The sequence below is a fragment of the Pinus tabuliformis genome, chromosome 8 (genome assembly GCF_031772625.1).
Source record: "Pinus tabuliformis cultivar Carrire ecotype Pingquan chromosome 8, CPIR1, whole genome shotgun sequence".
NCBI classification, from domain to species: domain Eukaryota; kingdom Viridiplantae; phylum Streptophyta; class Pinopsida; order Pinales; family Pinaceae; genus Pinus; species Pinus tabuliformis.
Window position 1 is genome coordinate 785,654,126 of NC_142294.1, and position 23,631 is coordinate 785,677,756.

Here is a 23,631-nt window from a genome sequence, read left to right on the forward strand (position 1 = left end):
TCATTCCTAAAAATAATTAAATAACTGCTCTAATTGTTTGAAACACTCTTCCTATCTCCATCATCCCCATTCTAAAAACTAATACAATAAAGACATATCAATAACCACCTATCAAAAACTCCCCATTCGAAATACATATGCATGACATAAAACAGAACTTAAAAATTCTTCAAAATACACAAACAGTAAACTGATACAAAACATTAATTTGATTTACTACCCATCGAGAACTCCCCATCCCAAATGCTTATGCATGATGCAAAACAGAAAATAAAATTACTTCAAAATAAACAAACAATAAACCCTTACAAAATATTAATTTAATTTATATTAAGTGCGCTCTCTATATACGTGTGTCCCTTTGCCAGCCCAATCACACTTATCAAAATAATGGGCCCATATATACCATGATCCCTATGGACCCACATCATATGAGCTTGGCCTAATCATTCTAGGCCCATAAGATCAATCCAATGATCCAAAAACAACCTAATTATTTATATATACTAAGTGGAATAACATGTCAATGATTTGCAAAAGTACCTAATACTTGTGATTGTGTGTTTCTGTGTGGACATTCAAGATTCTATATAAATACAAGTGCCAACTATATCTCCTTTTTCACATTTCTGTACAGACGTTATAGAAAAGTAGTCCGTCCAAAATTTTGGCTCGACGACTTTAATTATTATTAAAAATGCTTTGATTCAAACACATATCACCGAGTACAACAAGATTTTAGGAATATCTAATCAAATGCTTTATCACCTTTACAGTCTGTCAAATTCTCATGGTGGGATAACTGTCCATGTTAAAAATCAACCTAAAACTTTTCTATTTTGAAGTCTAACAGTAAATGCATGTAGAGACAAGAGTAGACCGTTTATCCTCTCCCTCATTTCATCATCTATGAGATTACCTTCACCGTCAAACTTTGGAGGAACTTGAAAAGCATTTATATAAAGCTCAGGTTTGTTGATAAAATGCAAATCAAGGAAAACTCCAATTTGCCTCAAATGATATTGAGATCGCCCCCCACCAAAGCCTCCCCCGGCACTCATTATAGCTGCAGGCTTGTCTGCCCACACATTGGGATGTCTAGATGCCCAGTCAATCGCATTCTTTAAAATACCTGTCATCATGGAGCAATATAAGGACTGAAAAAAATGTTCAAATTAAAAGAATAGTACAAGCCATGTATAGATAATTAATTTCCAACAATTCAAGTGCACATCCATACACTAAAGAAAAGTATCATTGAAGTTTACTTAGAAACTTATATTTTCAAATTCGTATACATAAAATCTCTTGCTTTACATCAACTTTTTAGATCCATTATCCTAAAAGAAAAATAAAATAGAGAGGATCTTGTCGATCACAAAATTTTCATTCAAATTTACAATCTTTAAACGAGAAAAATCCTAAATAAACATAGGTTGTTAAAAGGGCTTGACGGTTCTATGAAAGCAGCCTATTGTTTTTGGCCCCACCAAGCTTCAACTCTCCCGCATGACACGTTTTCCCATTGTCGATTGGTACGCCACTGCAAAGGAGACATTGAGAATGAGGAAGTCGATGCAGCCATTAAAAAAGGCAACCAATGTATACTGTGCCATAGATCCATTAACGTGGCCAGTATATGCTACCCATTGAATTATGTATTTAAAAAGAGACATTGATCAGTTATTGCCCCCACCAAGCTTCAACTCTCCCCATGACATGTTTTCCCATTGTGGATTGGTAGGCCACTGCAAAGGAGACACTGATCAAGAGGGCCACCAGTTATTGCCCCCACCAAGCTTCAACTCTCCCCATGACATGTTTTCCCATTGTGGATTGGTACGCCACTGCAAAAGAGACATTGATCAAGAGGAAGTCGACGCAGCCATTAAAAGGGTAACCAATATATACGGTGCCATAGGTCCATTAAGTATATGCCACCCTTTGAATAATGTACTCGCTTAAATCCAATGGGTGGCATATACTGCCCGGCGCATTAATAACACATAACACTAAATCCAATGGGTGGCCTATACTGCCCGGCGCATTAATAACACATAACACAGTATATATTGGTAGTCATTAAAAAGAGCCAGGAAGTCACGCACCATAACTGTGACAATGCCCCACCTCTTGATAGGTGGTGCATACTAAGTAGTCAAAGTATCAAGAAGCATCTTCCATTACTTCTTAAATAAACACTAAAGCATTCAAAAAGGGGAATCATCTCAGAGAGAAGCTGAAATTTTATCCACCATATGTTGGACCAACAGAGCACAATGAAAAAACATACAGAAAATGTTAAAGCCACAATACTGTTTCATTAAACGGACAAATTCTGCCAATGGGGCGTGATTAAATGGTGAGGTCAGCAGCATGTCAAACCACAAACGAAGGTTCAAAGCCCCTCGAGGCATGTGTACAGAGCCACCATTCATGGGCCAGTTTGTATTCAAAAGTGGCCCATGGCCTATGGTACATAACTCTTCATATGTAATAATGAACTCTGAAATATATTTTCAAGGGGAAAATGGATAAAATCTAGAGGATCAATGGATGTAACAACTGCCACAGATTGTAGAAGAAAATGCCTACAAAGGCCACCAAACCGATATTTGCAGACCAAAGAGACTTGCAAGGGATACCCAATCAATCATCAGAAAGACAAATGAGCCTATCCAGTGGAAATTTTAGAGGAAAATCCCTACAAGTGCCACCAAACCGATATTGCAGGCCAAAGAGACTTGCAAGGGATACCCAATCAATTTCAGAATGACAAATGAGGGCTATCCAGTGGAAATTTTAGACCAAAATGACCATAAAAGCTGCCCAAGAGACACCCAATCAATCTTCAGAAAGAGAAATTAGAGCCAGTTAGTGGGAATTTTGGACCAAAATGACTAGGAAGAGCTTCCCAGGCAACTTTCAGCATATAGAAATCACCTAAGAAACTTGCCCAATTAATTATATGCAAAGGAAACTTAGGGAGGAGAAACATGATGGATAAGGGAAGAAGCCGGAGAGGAAAGAACAGAATTATCACTGGCCAATAATGTGCGCAAGAAAGATGCAACTTCTAATTGTTACCTGAAATTTTTTAAGGTACATGATATGCTCTGGACCAAATAAATGACATTTCCAAAACATATCTTTTAAACTTGAAATATCTTTCATAGAAAATTGCCAAAATCTTCAAATGTAACTGTATCCCAATAACTAACAGCCAAGTGTGTAAGCTTGAAACCAGCCCGGGATGGCACTCTTATAATCTCCAAGGGAGTATTAATGTGGAGCACAATGCCAACATAGGATATGCCACTGTAGTAAGATAGCTCAAATCAGGGTAAAGAATGTTCAAATAGTACATGGAAGAGAGTATGCTCAGAAACTTGAGAATACAGGAGCACAGCCCCTTCGGTAAAAAAATGATTGTTGACATATAAGAGCTTGTTGGAATATTCTCAAGTTTGCATCTATTTTAAAAATCTCAGATCATGGTAACCATAGTCTGCACTCAGAATTTACAGCCTAGACTCTAGGTACCAAAAAAGTGAACTTCAATCAAAACAATAAAGTCTGAATACTCTAATCTACATACACATCTCCCTGAAAATACAAACAACAAATACACAGATATAACTCTCAAAACAACTACTTAATAGAAGAATAAACTAACAATGCAGACAGCTCAAATCTCTAACTCGCTAATAAACCCCTTGATGTGCCGTAAGTTTCTTTCATATGATAGGAAGACCTAGAGTTATAATGTATCTGGACTGGAGCAAAGAAGTACATCATCCAACAGGGTCAAAATCTAACTCTAATCACCTTGAGTTGTGTGCCCTCCTGCATGGATAGATGTACTAAGAAGAGTGCGTCCTGACTGGAGATGACTGTAGCATGCATTCATGCATCTGCCTTCTTGGGATTTGTGACATCCACATGCAGTGCACCCTACTAGCCTAGGGATATGTGCCATCATCTAACAGTAGAAAATGCATGCAAAAGCAGAAATAAAACTTAAGATAACTCCTAACAATGATGCATGCATGTGCCTCTATCACAATCTATAAATTAGCAGCATCTCCTAGAGGTTAAACCAGTGCACTTTAAACCTGTCACAGCAGCACACAAATCCCAAGGCAAACTGAATCTACTAGGTACTATACAGATTTGTTACAAACTGCTGGTTCACCCAACTGTAGGAGAATATTGACCAAGTAACCAAGTAAAACTCTAACACTCCCTCTTTGTGCGGAAAGTGTTCTACATCCAGCCAAGTCTCTGTAATATATCTCCCTGGAAGTACCTCAAATTTTTCTGCTAAATTTCTGAGTTATGTTGAGTTTTTCAGTGAGGGGTTTTGTCAAACAGTTGGTGAGCACTTGGCTGTAGGTTCACTTTAATAGTTTTCTTTTGTTTTATATTACAAGCAGTGATACACAGAGCAATAAAAAAGGATAACATCCCTTTAAATCAGCAGCATGAGATATATAATATATTCAGAAACAAACAACACATTAATATAAACTTGCAACAGCCAACATTGTAGGGACACAGTCATATATTTTAACTAGATAACAGAGAATACAAACTGAATATACAAGAAGAACCTGTGTTTACACTTCAGCAGTATATCCTCTAAATATCAGTCCATTGGATGGTGTCAATCATCCACAAATGAGGGGAAGTAGACTTCAAAGTTCAGGAAATCAGTCATAAAATAACTCTCAACGTTTGCCCTTCTAGTCAGCCACAGCTCCAACAAATATGCCACTACACCAGCAATTAGATCTGACTTTTATGCAGAGATAAAAACCACTGTTTATTTCAATTTGTTAATTTTTTGCAACTGCAGTCAAATTCCACCTTGGACAGCACATATGACCGAGATGATGATTGCATTAGATTCCTCTTTTCGAGAGGACCAAAATTGACATAAAGATCACTTTATTTGGACAAGCGAAAGTTGATTTTTGAATTTATTTATTCACTCATGTATATTGGGTTAGGTTGGCCCTAAGCACATGTTAAATTGGACAGGTCGGCCTCAACCCCAAGTGGACCCTCATGAAAGCCTATAAAAAGAAGAGACCTCAAGCTCATTCGGACACATTGATCAAGCCATCTTCTCTTCTCTTCTTGTCTTGGTTCGCACAGTCTGTCGGAGGAAATTTCGCGCAAGTGTCTGAAATCTCAGGGGTGAAGCTCGCACTGATCTAGGGTTTTCTGATTCCTAGGTGTTGGCACAGAAATGGGCATTTTAGTCCTTGGATGCTGGCAAATAGTGGTCAAGGCAGCGTCCAGAGAGCCCTAGACGATGGCACAGAGTGTTTATGGGAGCATCCAGGAGGCTAGGGTTTCCACTGCTCAATTTGGTCCCCGGAGTTCGAACGCATGCACAGTGTGGTCCTAAGAGCCTCTGGGCTGCCATAGATGCTCACATATAAGCCTTATGAGAGCATCCAGGGTTTGAGGCAAATATGGGTATGTTTGACCCCAAACGCCCTCATCTAGTTCACCTAGGAGCATCTAGATTTGTTCCGGACGCAGTCTTCCAGTTCTGCAGAGAGCGTCCAGGATTGCTATAGATGCTCATACAGCTCCTCCTCCCTGCGTCCGGGACTCAAAGATGAGATTTCAGTATTTCGAAGATTCCGCTCAGTGATAACAGTGTTCAACAGTATCCAACAGTTGACTACAGTCAGTGACAACACATTACAACCATCAAAATGAGGGTTTTGATTATAAGCATGATTAGATCTGTTTCATGGATATCATAGTTATTTTGTTGCATAGATAAAGTTATGGATCATTGTACTCTCTTTTGTTGAATCATTTGATGAAGATCTAAGAAGAAGAAGATTTGCAAGGGTTTTCCCCATAATGGGTTTTGTCCTCGAACCAATCCCAATGTCTCTATGTGTGCATGATTTTCTTCTATTGTTCCTTTATGTTTTGCTGCATTGAGGATGATGTTGTTGTTATTTCTATATAATTGCATATGTTGATGGATAATGGTGTAGATCTGAATAATGTAATGGTGATATGGAGTGAACTTAATGTATTAATGAAGAATGCAATTATCAAAGCAAAGAACAATGTAGCCCTATGAAAAATTAACATGGTATCAGAGTTGGGCTAAAGAAAAGTCATGGAGATCACCCCAATGATGACACCTTTGATGGAAGCAAGAAGTGGATGGTGGAAACCTAAAAGAATTCTAGGGTTTGAAGAAAACCCTAGGAAACTTGATTATTAGGTTTGATGGATTCTATGAGGTTAGGGTTGGAGAGAAAACCCTGGTTTATGGAAACAATATGAGATATGGAACCTAGCTGATTAATGTGAAGATGCTCAAGCACTTGACAAAGATTCGATGAAGCCCTAGATGGGATAATCCCTAGCAAACCTAGTTGGATAATTGAAGGCAACATTGGTATATGAACCATGGACATTAATGGCTCTTGAAGATTGGTTCAAGAGGGAGAGGATCACCTCTCATTGAAGATAAGTATTTCTTAACTTATGATGCCTCTTACTTTTGTTTAGACCTATGGATCTGATGATTATGTTTATTACTTATACTTCCTGCATATGTATTTGAGTATATGGATGTTTCTAACCTCCTTGATGAGATGTGATAAGTGGATCCCTCTTGAGGATCATTTGAGATGCAGGAAGGATGGCTAGAGTTGGAAAGGGTAAAGAGGCACTATATGAAAAGATGTCAAAATGCTACACGCGGCCTATGTCTAATGAAAAGGTGCACGGGTATTTGAATACCAAGGTATGCATGGTATGTTGTATTTCAGCAATAACATTGATGGCTAGGTAAGCCCTAAGGTATGATGAGAATGTCTCTTTCTTTGATGGCTCATACATGCATATGAAAGCGACTTGGATCTATGTTTCCTAAGATAAAATGATGCATCTAGTGTTGAACATTTTGATCTTCTTGATACATTGATACACTTGATGATTGACTAACATCCATTCATTTGGCATCTTGATCCTATAAAGAAGGCTAGCATCTTGACTTTAGTAAATGATACTCTCGATACTTGTCATGATGGATTTCATATAGAAGGATAGATCATTGACTCCTATACATGAGTTTGTTGATAATGCTTTTGATAAGCATGATGAAAGCATATGGAAAGAGAGATTGACACTCTTGTTGTTTTGGTAAAGCTTTATTGAATGACCTAACTTGATCTCATTGATCATGATAAGCATGGTAGCCTTGATGTTAGAGCTATAGCTATGAGATTGATATTCTAGATCTCTTACTACCTACGGTCATGTCTTGATGACATACGGTTAAACTGAATGTCCTAATTTGATGAAATGACTTGATAGAAAGTGTTATTGTGTTCATAATCTCTGAGATATGATGTTGCATCTATCTGTTGCTTTGAGTCTAACCTTTGATGAAAGATTGATGTCATGATGTTGATATCCATGACATATATATGTTTATGATCTAGAAAATCTGTTGTTGCTTGACTCTAGTAGAGATAAGTTGATCACATAGATTCCCAGTAAGAGGGAGAATCTCTTCTCAAATTAGGGTTTCTGCTATGGACGCAAGCATAAAACTGGGAAAACTCGTCCCTGGACATATGCATGCTAAGGCCCAGGTAGCGTCCAGGCAGCTAAAGACACTCCCATGCTAACCTGAAGGGAGCGTCCAGGGGTTTGACTACAGTTGACCATCATCTGAAGCTTTCTGAAGTTGTTTGAACTTTGAATCAAGATGTCCCTGACATATTCTGCCACTGTAATCTGATTTCTAAAGTTGTTGGGTTAAATTGTTGATCACATAAAAATGAAGTATTGTGCATGAAATCAGATGGTCACCTGGAAGATGTCAGTTCCACAAATGTGTTGCAGATAACAAGATCTGGAAGCAGGAAAATCTTGAATGTTTGCCATAACATGAACATGCAGATTGAACTTGTGTTTGCAGGTGACTGGGACATACATATAGATATGTCACTATGTTTGTGCTACAAGAGTTTGGCATGATTTGGCTGATTGATATAGATGAATAGTGTTTTGTACAATAACTTTGAATTGATGATTGAGATATGCTTTGATTATAGATCTCTCTACGATAGCAAATTTGGACTTGACCTGATGTCTAATGATCTGATTTGACGATTGTTGATTTGCCCTAATGTCTATGTTATGTGGGCATAATGACTTATGTGGGTATTCGGAAAAATGGTTTTGTATTGGCCTCCTTGTTCTTAGCACAATGGTTGAGGTACTGATAGTTGTGATTTAGCATGAAATTGAAACCTGCATGACTCATCCTTGGTGTATACATTTGCACCTAGCAACAAAAATGACTTATGAGAATGACCTGATGAAGTTTGATTTGATATTGCATGACTGATTACAACTTGTTGGCATGATAATAAATGAAGTCAAGATTTGATATGAGCTCCACCTGTCTCCTGGTTGAAAGAATTGATATTGTGATGTTGATGACTTTGATAATGGTTGTGATCTGACTTCTAAACTTTGATAAGCTGACTCTGTTGATGTGATGGTACTGTTACCCACCACTTTGTGGGTGACATCCCCAGGAGAAATTTTTCTCCATGGTTAGCCTCAACTGGCAGCGAACAGACCTTTGATGCCTTCCACTAGCTCGTTGTGTCATTTCTCTGCCACCTGAGCCAGCCATGTGGTCCCTTACCCATAGTTGCAAGAACCATCCCCCCAAGGATCAAGAGGTAGAACTGTGTCCCGTACGGATCCACCACCAATCCTTCGCTGGAACTGCAAATCCAAAAATCGGATCCGCGGGGCCCCAATCCACGATTCCAGTTGCCCGATCCGTGGATTCAGAAAGGATCGCCTACGGATCCATCGAGGTTCGGGCGTGTATCTGCCGCGAATCACGAGCAGATTCGAAAGAAGGTGGGCGGTTCACACGGTTCCACGGGTTTTTTTTTATTTTTCGAAAATTCAAACTGTTATGTGAGGAACTACGTTTTCTGAACACTCCCAAAGTGCCCCTTGATGCTCCCTAGATGCTTTGTAGATGCTCCCTAATGGTAATGTTAAATTCTTAAAGTAAAAGTGACATTCTCCTTTATCTTTCATTTTCATCATTTTACTTAAATTTTTAACAATACCATGAAATGACTCAGGATGTTTGAGAGTGGTTCCAACCTCATCAGACTTCATATGGAAAAAATAGAATTTTGTATCCCATTCAAAATTCAGTGGACTTAACAAAATTCAGGGTCAATGGGATTGTGGCGTTTCATTGGATTATATCATGTATGAGGGCATGTGAGTGGCATTTAATCAAGAGCACTGAGCCCTATATATACCCCAGTGTTGGTGTTGTTGATTGTTGAACTTCTTTGCCATGGAGTTAGCAAAAATGTACCCTTCACTTGAGTCAAAAGCATTGATCAAGCGTGTTAAGCTTTCACTACCATAATATAAGGCTTGGATTAGGCCTTTTGATCAAAATTGGGCAATGTTGACTAATGTCCCTAGAGAATCGAAGTAGAGACAAAGGCTAGACAAGAGAAGAGGAATCTAGATCCTAGATGGTTGATGTATCTAGATGGTTGATGTTGGAATAATTGATCATTGATGTACAATGGATGCCATATCTATCTTGATTTCTGTAAAAATATGCATGTTTTCATGTCTTCTACAACTAATTTGGTATTTTGGATGTTTTTTTTAATATAAATGATAAAAAATATTTAAAAAATTATATATATAGTAGACACTTCTGAGACGCTTCGCTTCCTAGATTTTTGGGAAATGATGCTTCCTCGTCCCTGCTTCCAAAAAAGTCCCCGCTTCGTGATACATTGCGCCTCACCCACCTATATTGATTGTATGTTTGAAGGTGGGCCTCCCGAATCTAAAGGTATGTCTTGTCATTTGGTAATTGAGTATTAGGTTTACTTATCATGGATACTTCTGGGTATGGATTGATGGGGGTATTTGGCGGAAAGAGTGGGCTTAGTTTGTGCTCTTGTCCCCTTGATCTCTTTTGGTTGTTACCCTTGGATCTTAGTCTCGTGGGATCTCCTTTATTGACCATTTGGTTCTAGGGTGGTACTACTTGGGAAACCCCGACTTTGGGTGCATGGTCCCGCTCCTTTACCCGCACATATTACTCCCTTTCCACTCACTATACCCCCATTCATCTTTTCTCCCACCTGGGTCCACATAGAGCTAGCCTCCCTATCCCCTTGCCCCTACCTCGAGTCAGGCCTAGAATGATGCCCCGAAGGTTGAAGCAGTTAAAAGAAAAGGTGAAAAGCATAATTGGCCACACTTAACAGGAAATTGTACCACAATATGCAAAAGATGGTCAAGGCAAAATAAACAGCACGTGGGAAAAATCCAATGCATGATCTCTACCCCAATCCATGGCCATCACCCCGGTTCCATAGGCCATAGATGAACCTCCTTTATCATTCAGGAACCCCGATGAACTGCTCTACCTAAAAGGGGGTAATCATTGTTATATCTTACATATCTTGCTCTTGTCCTTTGAACCCCGAGTAGTTAATGGAAGAAATTCATAAAAGGCAAAAGGCATATAAAGAAGGGTGGAAAAATCAAGGTCGGGGTACCTCATGTACCACGATTTCTCCCTCCTACACATTACATACCTAGGTGCGGGCTTCCCCTTATATAGCTAGCCCTATGCCCCACTGTGGCCCAGGATTGCCCCTCTCATTCCCTATTCCATTCCACTTATTTGTCACTTGCCACCCCCATTAGAGGGATGTACCTTGGACATACTATCCCCTTTAAGGGCTAAAACCACCTAATAAGGTACTTGGCTAATCCCCTTTGGAGCTTGGACACGCTAGTACATGCCAAAGCCCACTACGGAAGGGCATGCAATTATGAAGTACCCACTTTATTATCCATGATTTGTAAGCTCTTTTACCCGGTTATTTTAATGACTAGTTGTATTAGAAGCCTAGGGGACGCATTGGATCCTATGCAGGATTGCAGGTGGCTTCCTTTTGGGTTTGGTCTCCTTATATGGGATCCTAACCACCATAGGTCTAAATTGGCACATGTAGGGTGTGCATAGAGAGCCATGGGCCTCCACAGCAGCAGGCAACACTCCACGGATCTTCATGGATGCTTAGAAACTACTAGCGATCCACTTTTGGGTGATGGTGATATGCTTGGTACATTATGCCCAACAGGCCCCCACAGGAGCCCCACACTCTTGACAAGTGTACTAGGACTTGTACGATGTCATGAAGCATTCATTCCACTATTTGGACCTTGCAGAGGATCTATAGGCATCTCCGATTCATATGGAGACCCATGGGGTCATTTATGTGCCCTCAGACCCACTGGGAGCACCACAGGTCTACTACTTGGAGAACAAGGGGCCACCCATTGTCCATCATATTCCGAGGAATTTATTCCTCAATATGGCACTTCTGGATATTATTATGCCTTTGGAGGGCCCTACAACATGTACATATTATTATTTGGCCCCTTGTGAGGCTTATTTTTACACTTGTGAGCTAGTTTGGTGGGCTTGTCACCAATAGGGGTTTTATTTGCACATTATTTTATCATTAGCGGCTAATGTAAGCCCATAGGCTAATTCGAATTCCTTAGGAGGCTATATATTGATGTTAGATACATTCATTTGTATCATCACTTGACTTGGGATCTCTCTAATCATAGAGATTTTCGCACTTTTTCCTTGGTGGATATTTTTGGAGATGGATGAATTTTGATGTATGGATTTGGGCTATTTCTCGTCTTGGAGCTTTATTGAGAAAACAAAATGCTGGTTGTATACACTCTATAACGTTGTAAGTAAATTTTGATGCTATTATTCTTGTTGCTACAAACTGCTAAAATTAGCTAGTTGTTGCATTATCAAAATGTGGAATTGAGCATGTTTTAGCTAATTTAATGTATGGGCCAATGTTATATGAATGAAATGTCCTAGAGATATATTTATCTCGAGAAGCTTGCATCATTTGCTTTGACGTATAAATGCTTGAAGTTCACTTTTCTTTTCTTTCTATCAACATTGGACGAAGTTGACTTCCAAGCCCCCTTGATCAAGAAACCAAGTTCTTACTCATCATTGTCCTTGACTCCATATCCCCAAGTGAACTAGGCACTGATCCCTCAAAAAGGGCAATCATTTCAACCCTCTTTTAACCATTTTCCCCTTTTTCCCCAAGTCTAGCCCCATTATGCCACCTAGGGCATCAATTTCTCGGGAATTGACCCAAGGAAAAAATTCGATCTCTTAGAGGCTATTGCGCTGGTGGGTCCCCTCCCTCTCCTCCAAATTTGAGGGAATTCTAATGGTGGAATCTTTGGGAATCTCAAGCCCTAGCTCTAGGATCAAATTGTGCCTAGGCATCTCCAAGACTAGACCTCAATAGGATCAATTCAACCTTTTGAAGAAAGTATTCTTGTTTGGTCTTTTCCCCTCACCTTGTCTAGGAAAGGAACATCATTGGTTGCTACATTCCATCCTCGAACCTGGGCTGGGTCCACTTGGCCCCCTGTGGTCCCACTTCGCAATAAAGACTATTTTTCAAGGACCATTTGGGAATCCAATTTTCCCAAGGATTATAGGGATTGAGAAACTTGTTCATAAGTCTATCCTTTCTCCCTCAACCCTCCAATCCTCAACCCTTTCCCTGGTGGACCAAGTACCTTGCTTAAAGAGCAAGCAAGCTCCATTCTTCACTCCATCCTTGGGAAAGGGTTTTCAGGGTCACTTCTCACCTATCCATTGACATATACTTTACAAGTGACTCCCTACACTATTGGGACTCCTCTCATCGGTGAAAGTCCGTAAAGAGTAGGGAGACTTAGCTGTGGTGACAGTGAGCTAAGCCTCCACAGTTGCCCTTAACCTAATAGTTTCCCTCTTAGGAAACCCCTTTAGGTCCCTGATCCGGGTTCCTTCAGCTACCGGAATCATCCAAGATCGTTTACTTCTGTGATGTTGTTAGAATTGCATATACAAAAGCATAAAGAACCACATGTGCATGCTTAAACAAGAGGAAACATGACAAGATCAGCAAATCAAGAACACGAAAAATTTGATAACGGAGTTCACCTAGTGTGGGTTACATCTCCGGGCCCGGTGTCAAGATGGTGGAGGTCGCTTCATATAATGCTGGAAATGATGATGATGTACATGGACAACACTTTGTCATAGCAAGGTCATATGCCCTCAAACAAGAGTGACTTGTCTCTCCATGAGACGTTCCGCTTACAGGAATTCTCACTCAAGAAGGCTTCCTCTCAGCATGACAAACTAAAATGATCTCACACAATGTGGCAATGAACATCCCTTCAACATAGTTACATAGGGATCTCCACAACAATACATAGCATGACAAGCTAAATACATCTCACATAATGTGGCAAAATCAATCCCACAACATAACATCAAACAGGGATCTCAAAACATAATACATCATCTCAACAATTATGAAGGAAAACATGACATCACTGATTCATGTACCTTCACCTCTGAAGTTGGCCGAAAAATGGAAGGCTCGGCTGCAAAAACTGACTGCACCACTAAATTTTTGTCGTCGAGAAGTGTAAAATCGACTATCCATTTGTCAAATTCTGACACCGTCAAAATCTAGGCTTGTAGGAATCTTTTAGATTCCCTGCGATTTTCCAAAGATTCCGTTCTTTGGGCTGACTGGAGATCCACAACTCAGATCACAAATTTGATCGCGACATCATGATCCTTGCGAGATTCTGAGACTTTTGAGTATAAAGTTGGTTGCATTCTTACTCTGACAAATTTCAATGTCCAAGGAATCTCAAAGATTCCCTCAAGATTCTTCAAAGATTATGCTCTGCTGGGAATCTACAGATCTGCTACTCAGATGGTGATTCTGATTTCACCATCGCATTCTTTGTGAAATTCCGGTTAAAATCACTGTAAAATTCATATCATTTTGACAAAATGGAAATTTACCATGGAATTTTCAGGCATCAAGGAATATTCTCTGCAAAAGATTCTTTGTCTCAGAATGCGTGCCATCATGGTTTTGCCTCTGGCCTGCAAATCATGGTTCCGCTCCTGGCTCAAGGTTCCGTCGTCCGGGTTCTGCCCCTGCAATAAAATAATAATATTACTCGACTTCGGCGTAGGTGCCTTTCTCACTGCGCTGAAAGTAGTGTTTTTATACCCGCTGGGTGATAGAGTAAACAAGGTGTGGCCCCCGTGGGTCATTGGTAACTCCCAGCGGATGACATGGGGGCGGGTCGGGTTCAAAACTCGCCCCTTCCAAACTTAAATGATGGCGCATTTTTTTTAAAGTGGCAATTCGTTGGCGCGTTTTACGTAACGGTTGCTCCATCTGAATGTTCCACCGTTACGGTGGTGTTGTTTGCACGTTTTGCGGGGTCGCCCATTGGGGGCCGACCCACATGGGCTAGGCGGGTTCAATCCTCACTGGCCCCATCAATGTATATATATATCATATGGCTGTTGGGGGGTGGTGGGGTTGGTGGCCTGCCACCCCATAAATTTAATTATTTTTGTTTTTTAATAAACATGTGGTCTTTTTTTATTTTAACTAAAATAAGGGTCATTGGGTATTTTAAAGAGGCAACAATTTTGCCCATTCCGGTGGCTGGATTCCGGTGACTGCTGTCGGTGCAATTTGTAGGTCCATTAACCCTGCCACTTGGCCAAGTCAACCCCGAACTTTGACTAGCCCTATCTCCTCCATATGAGCTTGGAATCGAGTGTCGTTCGTACCATTGGAATCAAGGCAACGAGCAATTCGATTTGATGCTGAGTTTGTCACAATTGGACCACTTTGAATTTTGACCATTTTTTAGCCCTCTTGGACTCCTGGGTGTTTGGAGCCCCCTGGATCAGTCCACTACTGGTTTGAGTGGTAACAAGTACAACATTGATTTATGTAATTTTGGCTTAGAAAGGCATTACGCTTATTAGAGCATTGCATAAAGCAAGCTCCCCGATCCAGATATGCCTATATTTGACAGTTATATGATGAAGTCAGGATGATGAGTTCCAAGATATGGATTTGATTTTGATTATGGTTTGGTTTTATATCCTGATGGTCTACCCTTGACAGGTGATGAGCCTCTGATGATCTAAATCAGAGGGAGATAGCTTCTGAAGCTCGAAATGATGTATCATGGCATGATGAATCAATTTCTGGAATTTGGAAAAGAAATTCTATATTGCAAAGCTATTGAAAATGTTTTTGAGTAATGAAAATGCAAATCCTTGGATACTCCGATTTGAAGTTCAAAGATGTTGTTGAACTTGACATGGCATCTGACTGTTGATTGAAGCATTTGATGTTTCGTTTTGAACATCCATCTGTATATATATGATGTGCATAGAACCTGAATAAATTCATGAGAGAGACGCTTCATTCACATAGAGTTACCACCAAGCATCCTTTGAAATATTTGCATGAGATATTCTATTTTTGAGGCTGAGATATTTCTCCTATGATATGTGACTGCATGGATGTATACTTGTTGATATAGATTGTGGAGCACATTTGGATGTTGCTTTAGTATGAGATATGCCATGATATCTTGGATGAGAGGTCCATAGTACGATTGAGGATGAGTACAATGTTGCTAGCATGGCTAGCTGTGAGGCAGGATGAAGAAGCTCCTTAGAGAGTTGTCTGAGCATGATCTGGATATGACATGGATACATTGTGATGACATAGAGTGAGATCTGATTGGCAGAAAATCCCATATTTATAGTTGGGACCAAGATACTCTCATATATTGAGACAGTGCAACTGTTCAAAACAAGCTCAGGCTTGTGGTTGGCACCTCCTTGAGAGGGAGGATGATTATGGTATCCTTTTGTGATTTATATGATTATTTATGTTCTGACATGATATTTGATTTGATGTCCTGTATGAACAGGAAATAGCTGCTATTGAGACAAGATGATACCAGATTTGAGTATGATGAGAGCAACGCTGATTGAGGACACTGAGCCAAATCTTCCTCCCTGTCTGAGCTCCCAGGGTGAGGAATTGAGGTAGAAGGGCTCTTGGGGTTGAGGGAACTCTGGACAATAGGGTATTACCCCTATCTGTTACCCATAGGGTTGAAGATGTTGCTCCCCTATCTTCATAGGGTCGGAGAATGTTGCTCCCCTGTTTGGTCTTTGCAGAGTATACCCCAGTTGGCATCATACCCACAAGTTGGTCTTGTCGAGAATACCGCTCCTTGTTTGGCCAACGAGTTGAGAGTGTACAACCCATGTCGATTATGATGTTGCTGTTCTACCACATGACTATTCAAGGTCATCGATGGGAAGATCAGTATGCAATAGGATGGGTTGAGATAACCCTATGCGATTCCAGGTTGAGATTAAGCTCCCTGATGAGATCCTAGGGTCGAGATGTGCTCCCCTTTGTGCTTGGATATCTTATTGCTCAATATGGGTTGTAGATGTATAGCTCCCCCATGAGATTTTGGGTCGAGATGTGTTCCCCGATGTGGTTCCAGGTTGAGATGTGCTCCTTGATGATATGCTCTCCGATGATGATTGATGATGATATTCTGAGTAGTAGCCCGTTGGCAAAGATTCCAAGTAGCAGCCTGATGGATAGAGGGTGGTATCTTAAGCTCCCCTCTAGTAACAAATTCTTCTTCTTTTAGATTCGAGAATGTTCAACATACGAGCAGGAACAATCAAGAGATAAGCAAGAATAAGAAAGGGATAAATCGAGATGTACATTGATGATTTGTGATGATGAGATACTTGAGGTGGTCATGGCATGATGACTACATGACAGAGATGATCAGGAATGATACGTGATGACACTTGAAGACACAAGAATGGCATATTGATCGATGGACAGATATTGGCAGGTGGAATTCTCCCTAGTTGAGAGGGAGTGTTAATTTTTTGCAACTGCGGTCAAATTCCACCTTGGACAACTCAGATGACCGAGATGATGATTGCATTAGATTCCTCTTTTTGAAAGGACCAAAATCGACCTAAAGATCACCTTATTTGGACAAGTGAAATTTGATTTTTGAATTTATTTATTCACTCATGTATATTGGGTTAGGTCGACCCTAAGCACATGTTAAATTGGACAGGTTAGCCTCAACCCCAAGTGGACCCTCATGAAAGCTTATAAATAGAAGAGACCTCAAGCTCATTTGGACACATTGATCAAGTCATCTTCTCCTCTTATTGTCTTGGTTCGCAAAGCTCTGTCGGAGGAAAGTTCTCTCAAGGGTTTGAAATCTCAAGGTGAAGCTTGCACTGATCTAGGCTTTTCTGATTCCTGGATGCTGGCACAGAACTGGGAATTTTAGTCCCTGGACGTTGCACATAGTGGTCAAGACAGCGTCCAGAAATCCCTAGATGTTGGCACACAGTGTTTATGGGAGCGTCCAGGAGGCTAGGGTTTCTGCTGCTCAGTTTGGTCCTCGGACGCATGCACAATATGGTCCTAGGAGCGTCCAGGCTGCCATAAATGCTTGCACAGAAGCCTTATGAGAGCATCCAAGGTTTAAGGCATATCTGGGTATGTTTGACCCTAGACGCCCTCATCCTGTTCACCTGGGAGCATCCAAATCTGTTCGGACGCAGTCTTCCAGTTCTGCAGAGAGCGTCCATGACTGCTATAGACGCTCACACAGCTGCTCCTCCCTACGTCCGGGACTCAAAGATGAGATTTCAGTATTCTGAAGATTCCGCTCAGTGACAACAATGTTCAGCAGTGTCCAGCAGTTGACTACAATCAGTGACAGCACATTACAACCATCAAAATGAGGGTTTTGATTATAAGCATGATTAGATTTGTTTCATGGATATCATAGTTGTTTTGTTGCATAGATAAAGTTATGGATTATTATACTCTCTTTTGTTGAATCATTTGATGACGATCTAAGAAGAAGAAGATTTGCAAGGGTTTTCCCCATAGTGGGTTTTGCCCTAGTCTCGGACCAATCCTGGTGTCTCTATGTGTGCATGTTTTTCTTCTATTGTTCCTTTATGTTCCGCTGCATTGATGATGATGATGTTGTTCTTTCTATATAATTGCATATGCTGATGAATAATGGTGTAGATCTGAATAATGTAATGATGATATGGGGTGAACTTAATGTATTAATGAAGAAATGAAATTATCAAAGCAAAGAACAATGTAGCCCTATGAAAAATTAACACAATTCGGCCTCCTAGAGTAATTAAATTAACAAGCTGCTATAGGACTATGACAGTAAACAATTCGGCCTTCTCTGGTGTTAGGCTGCTACAACACTTCCTCTTGTTTATGCTTTGCCTAGACTATGACAGAAATGAGCTCGACCCAAAGGATAAGTTTCAGATCTAGATCTGCCTGTAGATGAATACTAGTTGGGCTTTCTTAGTTGAGAAAGAAGAGATTCAGACAGCCCTAAAACCCTCTGAAATTAATGTCTTCAATACACAAACTGCTTGGCCTCTAAATGCTGGAATTAAATATATATAACACACCCTCCCTTTTAAAATGACACAACCCTCCTTGATGGCGGAAATTGACTCCTTCTTGGTACTGGAAAACTCTGAAAATGATTGACACGTCCTTGGAGAAATGGTAAAAGAACTCGGCCTTCCTTAATGACAATCTCGATCACCCAACAATGGAATTCGATCTCCTCACTGGAAAATTATGTAGATGAAGATTTCAACCATCTTGGAAGAATGAACTCAGCCCCTATAATGGCTGATAAATTCAGCCCCTTTTCAACAATTGTTCCTGCACTAAACACAAATGGAAGACCTGAAGTGATCTTCCCCATAAGCTAACTAGGGTGGCACTCGAAGTCCACCGAAACCGGCTTAGAGTTTCACTTGAAACTCACTTGAGTTTCTTTTCAATGTCAATGAGATAGATAGGAACAGAATGCCCAACAAATGAGTCTCTCCTCCTTTTATATTTTCTCTCCATCGTTCTAGACCACTTAGTGACTCTTGCTGCCATTTAATAAAATAATCATTTGCCTCCCTTTGCCAATAAAATAATGTTTTGCCACCATTCTCCAATAAAATATTATTTTGCTGCCATTCTCCAATAAAATACTATTTTTCCATCATTCTCTAATAAAATAATATTTGCCACCATTCTCCAATAAAATATTATTTTGTCGCACTTTCCTAATAGAAATTGGGCAAAACCCCTTAGCAATTTTTGCACTCATAAAATTGGGAATATTACAATCTCTCCCTCAATGTCTCGAACTTCCCCTTTGCCAAGGGCATTTCCAAAACACCTGCAACCTGCAAATGGGGTAGCAAGCTAAGTGGGCTTGATTGTGGGGAAAACTCCACAGTTAAGCGCGCTTGAGCCAGAGGAGATCTGGGATGGGTGACCTCCCGGGAATTCCTGGTTACCGGGTGCAAGCCCCGGAAGTGACGATTGACGCTATGTGATTCATTTCACTAGTTTCAATCCCACTTCTTCACCCCTGTGAGCATCACCCGATGCAATGAGTGCTAAGTGAACAATTCAAAAATCATGAGAAATTAGTCAGTTACGACTACCTCTCATGGAAATGGTCATACGTTAATGACTTACTTAACGCAGTTGAATCCCAAAAAAAAAAAAAAAACGATATCTAATATAATGCACTGCGTAAACCCCTAATACTTAAACTATTAATCCCTTATGAACTCTATCTTTGAGGAAATGGTATTGGATATCAATGTGCTTAGAGTGATTGTGAAATATTGGATTCTTAGAGAGCCTAATGCAACTGTGGTTTTCATAGTAAACCATTGTGGGCTCTAACATCTAATCGTTCTATTTCCAAAGCTAGATGGCCTTACAACTAGTAGAGCTCACTAACATCTAATCTGCCTGTTAAAATTGGAAACTAGGGCAAAACTTCATGTGGGTCATCTTATTCATGGCTGATAATATTTTTATTAGATTCCTCTCGTCGAGAGGTGTAGGATTGATATAAAGATCATCCGATTCCGATAAGTATTCATGGAGATATGAATTTATTTTGATTATGGAATTATTATCAAGCCGACCTACAACTCATGTAGGCTTAGAAGCCCAACAGTCGCATCTATTCAAACACCAATGTTGTGTATAAACATAAGAGGACTTTTCCTCATTTGGACTCATTCATCTCATCACATCTCTCTCTACTGCACAAAAATGAGTCTCTTCTCTACTGCGCAGAAAAGGGTCTCTCTCTCACACATGTGAAGCCAGAAGCTATTGAACTTGAAGTTGCAACTGCAGATCCAAAGTTTGACCAGCGTTGACCATCAAATCTCCTCCTTAGAACTGCGTTGTAGGTCTATCTGGATCTCCTCTGAAAGCTACAACTTTTGGTGGTGGAATGAAGTCAATTCGACAGACAGTTTGCAAGATATCGGCTGCCCTAGTTTGAAGCCGGAAACTGCCAAAACTGAAGCTACAATTGCAGAAGTAAAGATTGACCTGCGTGGACTAGAAGATCTCCTCATTTGAACTGTGTTGTAGGTTCATCTGAACCTCCCCTAGAAGCCGCAACTTTTGGTGGTGGAATCAAGTCGATCTGACAATCGGTTTGTGAGATATCGTCTGCCCTAGTTTGATGATGAAGCCGCTAATGCTGATGTTGCTGATCTAGGGTTTGCTACTCCTTATATGAATCAGATTTATTGTACTATTTCTCTCTGCTGAATTATTGAAGATAAAAGAAGATTTGATCAAAGGGTTTTCCCACACATTGTGGGGTTTGTCCCTAGCTAGCCGCCACATCTTATGTCTCTTGTCTTGGCTTGTTTTTTGTCGATCGTTTAATGTTCTATCTACACTTTACTTTATGTACATGTGATTGCTAATCTACGGAATATAATAAGAAAAAGAAGTAAACTATTATAAGCATAGAACATACCATAACTTAACATGGTATCAGAGCTGAGGTGAAGAAAAAGCCCAAGCAAAAGCAAGAGCAATCACGAAGAGAAGATTAGAAAAGCTATCCTAAAAGAACGATGGGGTCTTCAACACTCTTTCCTATCGAAGAAAAGCTCCGTGAAAAAGCTGACTATCACGGATGGAAGATGTCTATCGATCTAACCCTTGAGGATCAAGGGGTGTTGGATCATGTGAGAGGCAATATTGTTGAGCCTCCATCAAATGCACCTCCTGCTGCCAGGAACAAATGGAAGAACGGAGAAATTAAAGCAAAGAAGATCATCCGGGACTCTATCGACAAGCGCTTGGTGGCCTACATCTCTGATCTAGACACCTCCAAGGAAATCTACGATAGACTGGTGAGTTTATTTAAAGTTAATGATGCAAATCAAGTTTTGTTTCTTAGAAATACGCTGAGGGAAATCAAGAAGGGTAAAGATGAGAGTATGCAAGCATACTTCTTAAGAATCACCGAGATCAAGAACGATCTCCTATCTATTGGGGAGACTATTACTGACAGAGAAATGGCACTCACAACTCTTGGAGGATTACCATCCGAATGGTATGTGTTTAGGACTACTCTTCTGAACAATAATGTAATTCCTTGTTTCAAGGAATTAATGGCTAGATGCATTCAAGAAGAAACAAGGGTATAAGTGCAAGAAATTCCATGCCTAAAGGTCCTCCTGCTGTTTTTTCTACTCATGCTAAGAAAATAAATAATTCTGGGTTTAAATCGAAAAGAAAGGCTGGATCTAAGGGTGGAAGAAAATGACAATGTTTCATTTGCAATAAAGCAGGTCACTATGCAAGGGAATGCCCTGATAGAAAGGACTCTCACCATGACAATGATCAAAATCCCTCTCATGGTAATCGAAGGAATGGAAAATTCAACAGCAAAGGTAAAAGGAATGTTGGAAATCAAGGAAGAGGGCAACCATTCAAGAAGGCTAGAAATTCCAGGTATGAATCTAACACTGTTGACAATAAGCAGGCTGAATATTATCTACCAGCTGCTCTATCTACCTCCGCTCCTTCGGACTCAATGGGAATTTGGCTCATTGATAGTGGTGCCTCAAGACACTTCACTGGTTACAAAGAAGTACTCCATAATCTGGTAGAGAAAGAAACTAACCTAGAAATTGTCCTTGGAGATGACATGAAATACCTCGAGAAAGGTGTAGGCAACGTTTCTCTCAAATTGAATCAAGGTAATACGATTCACTTACAAGATGTATTATATGAACCTGATCTCAAAAAGAACCTAGTATCCATCTCGACAATGGAAGACAAAGGCTACAAGGTAACCTTCAGCGATGGCAAGGTATGTCTAGGGAAAAATAATGTTAAATATGCTTTCACTTTTGGGTTTCGAGTTGATTCTTTATATCAAGTCAGTGGAAGTCCGCTAGGTGTCATGTCTTGTGACACAACTCTTCAGTCCGAACTTTGGCATCGGAGGTTTGCCCACCTTCATTACAAAGCTCTACCCGATGTAAGACAGATGGTAACAGGGATGCTTGAATTCCAAGTAGAGAAAGAAGGTGTATGTCCGGGATGTGCTGAAGGAATGCTCAAAAGGGGACCATTCCCTTCAATTCAAAGCAAGACCTCCGATATATTACAACTAGTTCACTCAGACATATCTGGTATGATGCCTGTGAACTCCTTGGGAGGATATTCATATTATCTCACTTTTACTGTTGACTATTCTCGAAAGACCTAGATATACTTATTGAAAAAGAAGGATGAAGTGTTCTCTTGGTTTCGACACTTCAAAGCCCTAATCGAGAATCAAACCAAAAAGAAGATCAAGATCTTAAGAACTGATAATGGGACTGAATATGAATCTAATGAGTTCCATGATTTTTGTAAAGAGGCTGGCATCAAGAGGGAGACTACTACACCATATACTCCTGAACAGAATGGTGTGGCAAAAAGGAAGAACCGCACAATTATGGAAGTTGTACGGGCCATGCTACATGATTGTTAAAATTGGCAACCAGGGCAAAACTTCATGTGGGTCATCTTATTCATGGCTAATAATATTTTTATTAGATTCCTCTCGTCGAGAGGTGTAGGATTGATATAAATATCATCCAATTCCGATAAGTATTCATGGAGATATGAATTTATTTTGATTATGGAATTATTATCAAGCCGACCTACAACTCATGTACGCTCAGAAGCCCAACAGTGGCATCTATTCACCCACCAAAGTTGTGTATAAATATAAGAGGACTTTTCCTCATTTAGACTCATCTCATCTCATCTCTCTCTCTCTACTGCGCAGATATGAGTCTCTTCTCTACTACGCTGAAATGGGTCTCTCTCTCTCACACATGTGAAGCCGGAAGCTGTTGAATTTGAAGCTGAAACTGCAGAAGTAAAGATTGACTTGCGTGGCCTAGAAGATCTCCTCTTTGGAACTGCGCTGTCGGTTCATCTGAACCTCCTCTGAAATCCGCAACTTTTGGTGGTGGAATGAAGTCAATCCGACGAACGGTTTGCAAGATATCGACTGCCCTAGTTTGAAGCCGGAAACTGTTGAAACTGAAGCTGCAACTGCAGAAGCAAAGATTGACTTGCGTGGCCTAGAAGATCTCCTCATCTGAACTGCGCTGTAGGTTCATCTGAACCTCCTCTGGAAGCCGAAACTTTTGGTGGTGGAATGAAGTCA

At 40.3% G+C, this 23,631-nt stretch overlaps 1 protein-coding gene across 1 annotated transcript in view; it reads right to left on the reverse strand.

The window, feature by feature from the left end:
• Positions 1-640: 640 nt before the first annotated feature.
• LOC149237931 (NADPH:quinone oxidoreductase-like) overlaps positions 641-23,631 on the reverse strand; it is a 103,404-nt gene continuing 80,413 nt past the window's right edge. The window contains exon 3 of the mRNA XM_089366889.1: positions 641-1,132. Coding sequence (XP_089223015.1) covers positions 819-1,132 — 314 coding nt within the window. The 3' untranslated portion in view covers positions 641-818. The remainder of the gene's footprint in view (positions 1,133-23,631) is intronic.